The 13799-nt window shown below is 42.2% G+C and overlaps 1 protein-coding gene across 1 annotated transcript in view; it reads left to right on the top strand.

Annotated features, from left to right (window-relative positions):
- The window catches only part of RAB5C (RAB5C, member RAS oncogene family), a 40695-nt gene that overhangs the window by 25340 nt on the left and 1556 nt on the right, over positions 1–13799 (top strand). Inside the window, exons 2-5 of the mRNA XM_027870622.1 lie at positions 6114–6377; positions 11980–12131; positions 12891–13013; positions 13501–13594. Coding sequence (XP_027726423.1) covers positions 6212–6377; positions 11980–12131; positions 12891–13013; positions 13501–13594 — 535 coding nt within the window. The 5' untranslated portion in view covers positions 6114–6211. The remainder of the gene's footprint in view (positions 1–6113; positions 6378–11979; positions 12132–12890; positions 13014–13500; positions 13595–13799) is intronic.

Here is a 13799-nt window from a genome sequence, read left to right on the forward strand (position 1 = left end):
AAAAAAAAAAAAAAAAAAAAAAAAAAAAAAAAAAAAAGACTTGGAGATGATGTCAAAGGGTTTTGAGATGAAGAGAAGAGAGAGGAGGGAGGTCACAGTGAATGGCCTCATTTTCTCAGAATATAATTCCAGATCCTAATCTGTGGAAAGTTTAGAGAATAGATGTTTATAACAGCTTTTATGGGGAGTAGGATAGGAAATCAGTTAGGGAAGAAGAAAAGGATTGCCTTGCAGCAGTGAGTTATGAATCCAAAATTAAGAAACGTAAGTTTGTAGTGTGCCCAGTCAACTTGATTGAATGACTTTCTCCAGCTTGCAATCGTTGATGTGCAAGTAGGAGGAGAGGAGGCACGTCGTAGAAGTAATCCAGAGTTAGGGTGGGGCAAAGGGATCAAAGTCATAGGACAGAGAGGGCAAGGGGGGCAGTAGACCGAATGGTGTTAAACTGGTCAGAATTGGAGGAAGGAAAGTGAAGTTAGAGTAGTGGTAATGGCCTGAGAAAAGTGCTTGGAGAGCATAATAAGAATGAGGAATAGGTTTAGGAGAATTAAGGCACAGGGAATGATGGAGGTTATGGTCAGAGGCAGGTTAACCTGTCTGGGCCTACATTTCCTCATCTGTAAAATGAAGAAAATTGTACTAGGTAACCTCTAAAATCCCTTCAGGCTCTCAATCTATGATTCTCTATTCTCTAACAGTATCTTTTTGATGACGTTTAAATGTTTTTTAATAAACTAGGAAGGGGGATGAAAGACCTGATCCTTTATTGAGGGTTTGAAGACATACTTGTTTTGATAGGTATGACAAAGAAGGAGGCTGTTCATTTCTCTTCCTTGCCTAGCTCTAGGATTTGGTTTTATTACTTAAGTGGCCATCACCTCTAGCTTCTTGGTTTCTATCCGAATAAAGATTTCTAGTTAGAGTTGGGGTTAGAGTCTAGTTAGACTCTAACCTAGACTAGTGACTCTAGTTAGAGTCTGTAGTCCTGAAAGATCACTTATTACCAGGTTACATGGTCTGTCGTTAGCTCTCTATTATCTGGTCCTTATCCAATTTGTAGATTATCTCTAACAAATGTTTAAAATTCTTAATTGTTTCTTCTGACTACCTCACATACTGCTGAGTAACTTACCTCAGTGTATGCTGAGGTGATTCTAATAGTCTGAGCCAAACCTAATTGGACTGATTAATTTGCTTCCTTCTCCTCCCTTCAAAAAACTTCACAAAACTCAACTCAGTGGATTTTAAAGCTATCAGATAAAAATGATTTTGTTAGCTACACTACTACTGTTCCCTTACAACAGCAAGGATAATTCAAAGATTGCCAATTTTCTTACTTCTGAAGAAGGTGGTTTATAAAGAAAAATTCTAGTATGTACTCTTTAAACATCTATAGAGTATTTAGTATTCTACAAGTATGAAGGAGAAAGGAATATGAAGAACAAGAAGCATGGGCCCTGGCCTCAGGAAATTTATAGTTTAGCTGGTCAGATGTGAGATTCATATCTACCCTAGGGACAAGAAGACTGGTAATCCTATTCTTGGATTCTTTCTTTATACAAGTACCCTGTCCTCTGTTTTGGAATGTAAATAGTATTAAAAATGTCTAATATCCAGAAAGGCAATAGTTTGTTATTATTTTTTTCCCCAGTCAGTGAATCATTTTTCCCGAGGCTGCTTTAAAAATAAAATTGTTTAATTTGAATATAAAAGATTCAAGACAGAATAATCCTTGCTAGAGTTCCCATATTTTCTCTAGCATCATGCCCTTTAGATCATACTCTCTACCCATAATTTTCAACTTCTGCTTATCTGGGACTTACTCTCTGCTTTCTTTAAATATATCCAGCTCTTTCATCCTTTTAAAAAAAACCCTATGGAAAAAAAACTTCACTTGACCTACCATCCCTTAAAGCTATCATCCTATATTCCTCTTCCTTTTCCCAGGCAAACTCCTAGAAAGACTTGATATACCTGTTGCCTCCAGTCACCACTCAATCTGATTCCTATTCCTACTAGGCAACTGAAACTACTCTGCAGTTAACAGTGATCTCTTTGTTGCTAAATCCAGTTGTCTTTTCTCAGTTTTTTTCTGTCAATTGTCTGGAGTATTTGACACTGACTACCCTCTTTGTAAATATTCTCTCTTCCCTTCAAATTTTTTGCATTCAAAGCTTTCAAAATTCTGCTATATTTTGATTCTCTTCCTATCTATTCTTCTCAGTCCCCTGCCCCATAAACACTCTGAGACTCCGTCCTGCTCCTTCTTTCTCTAGGTTTCTGTTCAGCTATATAACTGTCATTTTTAGGCAAATGATTGCCATATCTACATATCTGCCTCCTCTTCTCTCTCAAGTCCATTTGAACGTCTCCATCCATTAGCCTGCTGGCTAGGTCTCCCCTGATGTGCCATAGACATCTCCAACTCAACATGACCAAGACCACTTTTCCCCTAAAATTCCATAGCTGCCAAATTGCTGTTCCTGCAGGGCAGGTGTGACAGTATCACTCCCCACTCAAGAAGCTTCAGTGATTGCTCATTGCCTTAAGGATCAAATATAGGCTCTTCTGTCTGGCATTTAAGACCCTTAGAGTTTGGTTCCAGACTGTCTTTCTAGGCCCCCCTCACTCTGTTCTATGCTTCAGACAAAATGGCCTACTTGCTATTCCTTGTACACATTGCCTGCCTTGTCTCTTTGCCTTTGCACAGGCTCTCTCTCTCTCTCAAACCTGGAATGCTATCCCTTCTTGAATCCCTAGCTTCCTTCAAGAAACCTTTCCTAATTCCTGCAGTTATTAGTCTGCCTCCTCCATCCCTGAATCGATTTTGTATATATCTTGCAGTTACTCATCTGTGAACGTGTTGTAACTTTCCACCCCACCCCCATTAGAATATAAGCTTTTTAAGATCCTGAACCATTTGACAGTACTTTTTTTGTATTTATGTCCCCAGCACTGGCACTTAGGTGTTTGTTTAATAAATGTTTACTTACTTGATCCAGAGGCCAACTAGGGATGGGCAGCTTCCTAGGGTAAAAGCATGTGGAAGGAAGATATAAGGGAGTATGTTTTTTAATACTTAAAAATGCACATATAGTTAACACTAAACAATCGTCTTCTCCAGGGCATGTAGACCTTTATTTTGTGATTGGTTATATCTTGGCATGCTGGCCTTTATTTTGTGATTGGTTATGTGTTATGAAAGCTTGTAGGCGCCAGTGAACAGTAATACAGGGGCTACAATTATCTAACCTCACCTAAGGGATATATGCCTCCTTTGGGATTTGGGGGTGATCCTACTACTCAGCTTTTTAGGTGACCTTGGACCCATTGTTTATTATGCCTGACCACTTATCCAAATGTTATTTAAGCCTTGACCCTAGAAAAGAGTCTCGGTGTTCCCCATCTATCTGCCATAACCTGGGCCACAAGACAATTAATATCCCTTGACTAGAATGCTAGAGAAATGTCAAATGCCCAGAATTGTCCATTATGTTAAGATGAGTCTGTTATTTAAAAGATGCCTAGAGTGATTTTGATCTATAATGCATACATATGCAATTCAACAAACATTTCATTGACACATAGTAGGTGCTTAATTAGGGCTTAGTAATATTCCATATTCAGAGTACTGTGCTGAGTGTAGAAGAGATACAAGGGTTAGCTGAGAGATTCCTTGCCTACTGTATAACATTTTGGTAGGGAGATAGGACGCTCAAATGTTAAACATTTTTTCAAGCTGTTCTGTTTAAAGAGTCTTTGGGACAGAATTTCTACTTTGGGCATGTCTAACTGAGACCTTAAGTAACGGTCTGAAGGTATTTTCGGAGATAGGCTTCACATCCCTTTCATGACTTACCCCTTTCCCTGGGAAAAATAAAATGATTTCTGACTTCCTATGTGCATAAGTGTTACTCCCTAGAACACTGATTTGTGGTGAATCCTCACTATTAGAGTAGTATGGTTCTTGCAGTGTCAGATTTTTGCTTCCTACACTTCCACTCCACCCACCTGCCTCCTTCCCTTTGCAGTTCTATGCCTTGGTGCTGCCTGTGGAAAACAGGAACCCAAATCCTCTATATAAAAGACTTGGTAGCAATTTTGACTGCCAATCAAGCTCTTCATTGAATATGTATGCGTTTTTGGTAATTGAGTGTATGTGTGAAACTTTTGGCCCTTCTTGAATTTAAGAGAACAAGGGAAATGGTGCTCTGAGTATTTGGAAATGGGAAATGCAGTTTTTACCCTGGTTCACCAGAGGCTGACAGGCTCCCCCCTCCCCCAAATTAGCAGCAGACATCTTAACTGGAACTGTAGTCCTTACTCCTATTGAAGATGAATTGTTTATATCTGCAATGGCTTATTCTGTTGACTGATGTACCACCTTCAGATAGTGCCTAAAATAGTGGAATAACTTTGGGCTTTTTGCTAGGTGGACTTACCTTGGTAGTTCCCATCTGTCACTCCTGACTTATAGGACCCAATTCAGAGGCTGATATTTTCAGTGAGGGTATGGCAGGCGGTGGAACAGCTAAGTAGTGAAGTGGATAAAACACCAGACCTGGAGTCAGGAAGATCTGAGTGCAAATTTGCACTTAGATGCTTGTTAGCTGTGTGACCCTGGGCAAGTCACTTAACCCATATTTGCCTCAGTTCCTCATTTGTAAAATGGGCATGCACTGAGAAGGAAATGGCTAACCACTCAGTACCTTTGCCAAGAAAACCCCATGGACAAAGTCTACAGGGTCACATAGAGTCAGACACAGTGAACAACAAATGGCAGGTGGTGGGCTACAAAGTGCTTCCCTGGACCGTGTTGTAGCATAAATTCAACAACTGCCAAGCACTATACTAGACAGTAGGAATGAAAAGATAAGCTAAACAATTCCTGTCCTCAAAGAGGCAGAGGAGGAGTAACAGTACATAAACAGATAAAACACAAAATATATACAGAATTAATACAAAACGTCCTGGGGAGAGGAAGGAAAGGAGCATTAACAGCGGGTGGAATCAGGGAAGTCTGTTATAGGAGATTGCACTTGAGCTGAGCCCTGACGGGAGCCAGGAGTCACAAAAGCCAGAGAGGGGATGAGCATCCCAGGCATGGGAAATGCGGCAGCGTGAAGCTGGGAGGCGGAGTAGTCTGCCGTGGAAACTGCAAGCTGGCCAGATGTCAAGGGGAGCGATGTGCAGTAACTCTGGGGAACATGGTGGAGCCAGATACTGGAGGATTGTAGGCGCTCAGCTGAGGGGTGTGTGTTTTGTTCTAAAAGTACTGGGGAGCTCCTGGGGCTTCTTGAGCTAGGGAATAATATGGTCAGTCTCATGCTTTAGGAATATTGTTTTGGTGGCAGCAGGGACTATGCCCTGGAGAAGCTCATTTAGGTCCAGGTGAGAAGTGATGAGGTCCCAAATGAGAGTGGTTGTGATGTGAATGGAGAGAAGAGGATGGATATAGGATCACCTGTGGAGACAGACTTACCTGCAGGTCCAGAATACTTTTCTCCTCCCCTTTGCCTCTTAGCATCCATAGCTTTCTTCAAGGCTTCACTTAAATGTCCCCTTTGACAAGTCCTCTCTTAATTTCCCCTCCGTCTCCAACCCAGTTCTTAGTGACTTTCCCCCTAGAAATGTATACGTACTTTGTGTATATTTTATATTTATTTATCTTTCTTCATGCACATTCCCTCCATTAGAATATAAAGTCCTTGAGGGCAGATACAATTTTGTTTTCTTTTGTAACTCTAATTTGGAGCACGGTGTTTTTGCACATAGTAGGTACTTAAACGTTTGAATGAATTAGGATTTAGAAGCAGTATCATTTGGAGAGCCTAAGGTTAGGAGTCAGGAAAGCTGGGTCTTCTGGTTTTTCCCGCCCTGAAACTCAGTACCTCAATTTTTTTTCCATCTGATAATGCCTAGTGTTCTCTCTGTTTCTGAGATGTTATGGAGACATGTGGAGTATAAACTTCAGAAATCTTCTAACTCCAGGGGTGATTATGTGGGGCCTCAGAGCAGACATATAGGGAAGAAAAGACGATAAAGGAGGGGGTTTAGTGAGTAGTCTTCTCCTTTGAACTAACTCCATTCTCCCCATCTCCTCTCCTTTGCAGTTGGAGGCCTCCTCTTCCCCACTGAGTGCCTCTGCACTCAGTATTGGCGTCCCACCCCATCCCCCACACTCATTGGTGCCACTGCTGTGGGACAGGCCATGGCAGGTCGGGGAGGCGCAGCACGACCCAATGGACCAGCTGCTGGCAACAAAATCTGCCAATTTAAACTGGTCTTACTGGGGGAGTCAGCAGTGGGCAAGTCAAGCCTCGTTCTCCGCTTCGTCAAGGGACAGTTTCACGAATACCAGGAGAGCACAATTGGAGGTAAGCTTGACCTAAGGGAAAGTGATTGGGGAGTGGGAGTGTTAGGAGGGAATCTTCAAGGTGTCCAGTAGCCAAATAAGGAGAATACTTTTGTAGGAAGGAGACTGCTGCTTACTTTCCCCGACTGCTGTTACGCTTGGCACCCTTTATGCGTCTATTCCAGCAGCCTCTTCAGACCCACTGTTTGCCTTTCCAGCATGCCCTGGGTGACTCTTAACTTGAACTCTTCACAGACACCTATTCAGGGAGCTATGCCTGAGGTTTGGGGTGAGGGAGAACAGAGACACAGAGGAAACCATAGGAGGCAGAGCAGCATGCAGCAAAAGACAAAACGTTGGTATGAACTAAAACAGTGAGTCCCCAGGGACGATATCTTGAAGAGCTCTGGCCAGGACTGATCAAGATGTACACAGAATGAAGAGTGTTCTCGTTCATTCATACAACGAGCATGCACAGTGTACTGGCCTGGAGGAGAGTTAAAGAAGAATAAGATAGAATCCCTGTTCTCAAGGAATTTATATTCTACTTTGTATTATGGTGATGTAGATTTATCTTTCCTCCTAGATTTTAGGCATCATAGAACATTTGGATCAGGTCAGAGGGAGGGAAGAGAAGCCTTCTAGTTGGGTGAGGGAGTTAAGGAACACTTAATGGAGGAGGTGGATGGTTTTTTTATGGGCCTTGAAGAATGGGCAGGCCTTCATCAGGTGGAAGGAGGAGGCTATTCTTTGCATGAGGAATGAGTTGGACAAAAGGGCAGAGGCAGGAAAGCACTTGGGACATTTCTGGGATTGAGAGTTCAGTTTGGAATACACAAAGGGGAATAGCATCAAATAATGTTGAAAAGAAGTTGGGCCCACCTTCTAGAGGGTCTCAAATGGCAAGCTGGAGTTTGGCTTTCATTTTATAGCAGTGGAGAGCCATTGAAAGTTTTTGAACAGGGAAGGGACGTCATCAGACCTGTACATTATGGAGATTAATTAGACAGTGGTAGGACAGATTACTGAGAGAAGAAACTGGAGACAGGGACACCAATTTAAAATGTTTTTGGATTAGTCATAGGATTTCAAGCTAGAAGGGATCTCTGAGAGGCCATCTGGTCCAATTTCTTCATTTTACAGATGAGGATACTGAGGCCCAAGGAGGTAAAGTGACTTCCCCAAGGTCTCACAGCTAGTAAGCAACAGAGGAGGGGTTTGAACTCAGGTCCTCTGACTCCACAGTCAATATTCTTTCCACCAAGCTGTGTGCCAGTGAAAAGCAATGAGAGCCTGAGCTAGGTCTATGGCAGTAAAAATGGAAAGGCTGTGAGTGAGGTGGAAATCAGTAGTTCTCCTCAGGTAGATATGGGAAAAGTCAAAGCTGGCTCTGATGTCAGGAGCTTGGCCGACTGAGAGAATAATGATGCTGTCAACAAAAACAGAGAAGTCAGGTAGGGAGAAAAAGAGTAGGTTTTAGGACATACTTTCAGTTTTACATGTGCTTAAGCTTATGTACCAGTAGAAGATATGGGTAGAGATGTCAAATGTTTGGAAATTTAGGTCTGGAGTAGAAATAGGTCAGTGCTAGAGGCAGATTTGGGAGTCTTCTACTTTGAGGTGATAGCTGAAACCATGAGTATGGAGTAGATTAAGGGAGAAAAGATACACAGACAGAGCCTTGGTATACTAAACTAGTAAAAAAAAAAAGGGGGGGTCAGAAGGCTTTTTTTCCCTCCATGTGTAGGGGAAACATGTGTTGGAAAAGATATAAGAAAAATAGGAGAGCTGGTGCCAGCCAGAGGAGATGGGAGGCCTGGTAGGGAGGGTTCAGGGAGAATTGGTAGGAATATTCTGTCCCAGGAACACGCTTAGAAAAAGTGTGCAGACGAGGTTCCTCTCTAGGCTACTCTCTAGAGAAACATTTCTAGACAATTGACCTGAGACCAAAAATTACCTTTCTCCTTGCCCCAACCACAGCACTCATTTCCCAAACTGGCCTGATGTGGATGTAGAAGAGGATTGGGTTTCCTGAAGCTGACCTTTACCCCATCTTTTAAGCTAGGTTCATGTGAGCAGTTTTCCCCACCCCAATTGACAGTCAGCATTTAGGATATGAGATTCCATCCCCTTCTGAGGAATTCTTCATTAGTGTGGTTTCTAGTGTGGACCTGTGCCCCAGGAGTGTCATTCATGACAGGGAGGGTTTAAGATTGTCAGGATTTCAGTTACTCTCCTTTCCCATCTTGGTTATTAGTAAGAGACTTCTAGACAGCTGGAGACACAAACAGGTCATATCAGCAGTTTTCCTGCTGCTTCCTCAGCACTTGGTTCAAGAGGAAGAGATGGGGAAATGAGGTGGCACCCTATGTCCTTTGGGGAAGGGGGTGGGGTTTGGGGTAGGAGAAGGAAAAGGAAGAAGACAACCAGCCTTTTGAACAAAGCTGGCCAGGAATCCTTTGGCTCAAAAGGGATTTTGTGTAGTTTTGAACTTCTGGGATCTCCCTCAGAGTACATGCTCACTCTGGTGGTGAGACACCAGATTGCCACATTTTCCTCATATTCAAGTAATGGAGTACCTAACTGTGTTACTAGGGTAGTAAAGTTTATTATGCCTCACAGTCTGCAATTTGGATATTGATTTTTTTGTTGTCGAATTAAGGGAAGGGGATAGTTTTAGCTAGTTTATCCAGGGATGCAGTAGGTCATGCCTTTTGCTTCCTGGGTAACTCAAGAGGGTCTCATTGCATGTACTATGAGGAATTGAAGGCTGGGGGAGGGAGCGCTTGGATCAGCAAAGTGTCTAGTGACAGCCAACCAAGAGTATCATCCCCATCTTTCTTCACCCATTTTCTGATCATGTCTCTCTTCTGTTCAGAAGCTCTCATTAGCTTCCTATTGCTTCCAGAATAAAATACAAAATTAGTCTGGCTTTTAAGGCCTTCTTCAGCCTGATTCCAATCTAAGTTTACATTACTTCCTCTGCTCCAGCCCCACTAGAATACTAGTGCTTCCTCAAACTCTACAAATGTCTTTGTGCATTTGTACAAACGGACCTTTGTTCCTAGAATGTTCTTATTCATCTCTGACTCTCCGAAACTTTTCTTCAAGGATCAGCTCTGGGACCACCTTCTAAGATCACTTTGTATTTATCAGTGTGCATTGTATCCCCCCTCAGAAAACCAGTGTCTTGAAGGCAAATACTGTTTCTATCTTTGTTTTAGAGCCCCAGCACCTAACACAGTTCCTTCTACTGAAGACATGACATTTCATGTTTCTTTTCTTTTATTTGAAATGGTGGCCCATAACTGACCTGAATGGTAGGACACCAGACTGAAATATTAAATTCCCCCAGGGTGTGAACTGGGAAGTGTTAAGAGGAATAGATTCACAGAATATGAAGTAAAAACCAGACCTGAGAACGAATCCTTTTTACATGCTATGGGACAAGGAGTCATCCAGCTTATGCTTGAGGACCTTTGGCGAGGGGAGCCCACTACCTCCTAAGTTATAGGGAATTCTAATTGCTAGGAAGTTCTTTACATCAAGCTTAAATTTGCCTCTTTGCAACTTCCACCCTTTTTTCCTAGTTCAGTCCCCTGGGACAAAGCAGAACAAATCTAATTCCATTTCCAGGTAATTTCCAGTAACTGAAGGGAGCTGTCATTTTAACTCTCAGACCCCAGTCTTCTCTTCTTTAGTCCATAGCTCCTTCATCTTATTCTCTTTTGGCATGAACTGAAGTCTCTTCACCATCCTAAGTGTCCTCCTTTGGGTATTCTTCAATTTATCAGTCTCTCTTCCCAATGTAGTGATACTGTTTATTCCCAGTGTGGGCAGGGCAAAGGACAATGAGACTGTTACCTCCTTAGTCCTGGACACTGCTTCTCAGTGCAGCCTAAGGTTTCTTTAGCTTACTTGGCCTTCATATCACATTGGCTCATAGTAAGCTCTCAGATGACTAAAACCTTCAGTTCTTTTTCAGATTAACTGCTGTCCAACCATGCCTTTCCTTCTATTTGAAGATGTCTTTTTTGAACCCAAGTGTAAGACTTTACATTTTTTCCTATCGAATTCCATTTTTAATTGGCCTAGTGTTTTAGCCTTTCTGGATCCCAATGTGTTAGCTATCCCATACAGCTTTGTTAATGAAGACTTCATGATCAATTAATGACAAGTATTTAGGTTCTGTCATTCAGCCAGTTCCAAATCTACCTCATTGTACTGTCTTGTAACTCACATCTTTCCATTTTCTCCACAAGAATAGCATAAGAGATTTTATCAGATGCTTTGCCAAAATGGATGTAAGTGATATCAACAACATTCCTTTGATCTACCAGATTAGTAACTCTCTCAACAAAGGAAATGGGTTTATCTTGCATGACTTGTTTTTGTTAAAGCCAGGCTGACTTTGTGATCACTGCCTCCTTTTCTAGGTGCTCACTAACCATCTCTCTAATGATAGGTTCTAGAATTTTGTCAGGAATCAAAAGTCATACTCCCTGGCCTATAGTTTCCAGGTTCCATTCTCTCTTTGATTGAAAATAGACTTTTTTTTTTTGATCCTGAGACCTCTCCCATACTATACATTCTTTTCTTTTTAAAAATAAATGTTCATTTTTCTTCACTACTCCCTCCCTCTCTCATTGAATATACCTTTGTGACAAGAAAAAGCAATTAAACCAAAATTATCTAGTGCTGCAACAGGTACAAGTTGTACCTATTTCCCCCCTCCCTTCCTGCCCCCAGCCTTGAAGTGGAGAGGTCATTTTTAAATTTTCTGTCCTCTGGGATAGTCATTCAGTTTTCTGTTACTCAGCATCCAGTTTCTTTTAGCAATTTTTATTTACATCATCATACTTATGATGTATATTGGTCTCTTAGTTCTGCTTATTTTGCTTTGTATCAGCTCATGTGTATCTTTCCACATTTCTCTGAATTCCTGATTCATCACTTTTTAACCACACAATAATATTACATTATGTTCATATCATTTTTTCAACCACTCTTCCTTTGACAGGTATAGTTTCTAGTTCTTTACTACCACAAAGAGTGCTGCTATGAATATCTGGCATACATTAGACTTCCATTGCTGTCTTTGCTTCTTTGGACTCCAAGTTTCACCAGCAGTGTTTCAACAGTCATGTCTTCGAGTACTTTCAGTACCCAAAATGTAGTTGAGCAGGCCCAGGTAGCCTGAGCTTATTAAGGGCAGCAGGAGAGGTCTTATAATTTCTTTAGTTATTTTGGACATCAACTCCCTATTAGCCACATTTGTGGGATCCTTCATAACTCTCTCTCTCTCTCACAGACACACACACACAGACACACACACACACACCTGCACACCCTAATATGTTGTGACCCAGTCACATCATGTCCTGTTTGGTTTGTTTGTCCCATCATGACCTACTCATTTTCTGCCTACTTCCCATTTATTCCAGCCAAAGGCTTCTCACTATCAGCCCCTTCCTTCCCTTGCAGCAAACTCCTCAGTTCCAGAACCCCAGCTGGAGAGTTCATCCCTGACTGGGAGATTAGAAAAGGGTATCGGGCTTCTCTGTAGCGCCCAATGTAAGTGGGTCTTATCTTCCCCACAACCCATGGGATGGCTTCTCTTTCAGCGGCCTTCCTCACACAGACTGTCTGCTTGGACGACACAACGGTCAAGTTTGAGATCTGGGACACAGCAGGACAAGAGCGGTATCACAGCCTGGCCCCTATGTACTATCGGGGAGCTCAGGCAGCCATCGTGGTCTACGACATCACAAATACAGTAAGAATATCACCTTTTTCCCTCATCCTTACAGAACTTGATTTCTAGAACTAGATAGACCCCCTGCCTTTGCCATTTACTGCCTGTGTAATTTGGAGTAAGTCTTTTTACGTTTGTCATCCTCACTTGACTCATCTATAAAATGAAGAACTTGGACTAGATGCTCTCTAAGCTCTTCTAGCTTTGAATCTGTGATTCTATGATCCTTCGTTATTATTAGGATTTATTTTTTACTATCTCAAATCCAGCGAGTAGCAAGTAAAAACATTGACCTAGCGTACCCCAAGTCAATTTAATATTAACATAATGTATGTACGTAGTCTCTAGTTTACCTGTGAATTTTCAGTTTCAGCAGGCATTCTAGAAGATGACCTTAATCTCAACTCTCATCTTGGTTTTTAAAGTGTTATTGATGCCTTTTTTTTTTTTTAACTTGAATCAGTTCAGACCCTCCTCTCCCAGTTCTCTCCTGGATCAAATAAACTGTTAAGCAAAATCAGCTGACACACTGACGGAGGCTAACAGTGCAGGTTCCAGTCTGCCCTCCTACCCCATATGTAGATCCCAAAGCTATTGCTTCCCAAATCGCTTTTACTTCTTTCTGTTGCATCGTCCAAACCTTGGTTTCTTTGCCTCTGAGCTCGACTTCCCTGGAGTGGGAGGGCTTTGGCATGTCAGTCAGCCTCAGTTTTGTAGTAAATGTGATGGGAGAGAACCTTTTTTCCATTCTTTTGGTAAGTGTCCCTGTCCTACCCCCAGGATACATTTGCACGGGCCAAGAACTGGGTGAAAGAGCTGCAGCGGCAGGCTAGTCCCAACATAGTCATTGCACTCGCTGGCAACAAGGCTGACCTGGCCAGCAAGAGAGCTGTGGATTTCCAAGTAAGTAACAGGCCTGTCATCTTCTGTCCTCTCTTTCCCTTACCTAAACATTTAGTACTGTTAGCCCAGAGCCTCAAAGAAGGCAGCAGGTCAGGGCTGGGAAGATTACTTCCACTCTCTCTGCCCCCATCTAAGGGGAACTGTGTCCCTTGTGTCTCCTTTCTTTTCTTTTTGATAAATTTTCCTAGGACTTGGAGGGCAGAGGGCATTGAGGATTGACAGCAAGGCCGTGGGGATGTAGCTGTTTGTGCTGTTCTTTCCCTACAAATAGGAGAAACAAGTACGATTGGCAAAGAGTGACTGAGGCTCCTGGATATTTTGTGGGATGAGTGGGAAGTTTAGAGTACGGGTAAAGGAAGGAATCAAAAACTGCTGAAGTCAAAGGCCATTGCAGAGCAGGAAATTTAGACCTGAGTACACATGGGGGGTGGGGAGAAGGTACATTAGGGTCTCTGACCAAGCCAGCTCCCCTTTCTTTCTATCCTAGGAAGCACAAGCCTACGCAGATGACAACAGCTTGCTGTTCATGGAAACATCAGCAAAGACAGCAATGAATGTGAATGAAATTTTCATGGCAATAGGTGAGTTCCTTTGTACCTTCCCTTCTTGCACTACCAAATTGTATCTTTGACACAGGACCTTCCTGTGGTTTCTTGGGATCTCTACATCTCTTTCTGTGTGCAAACTGTTTTCTCCTTGATGTTAAGTACAATCTGCCCTTTTAAAAAGGTAATCCCCAAGAACTAAGCTAATAACCCAGAGCATTTATACCATTTGTTTTGTTTG

This window comes from Vombatus ursinus, unplaced genomic scaffold (assembly GCF_900497805.2).
Source record: "Vombatus ursinus unplaced genomic scaffold, bare-nosed wombat genome assembly UNPS02014797.1, whole genome shotgun sequence".
Classification (NCBI taxonomy): Eukaryota; Metazoa; Chordata; class Mammalia; order Diprotodontia; family Vombatidae; genus Vombatus; species Vombatus ursinus.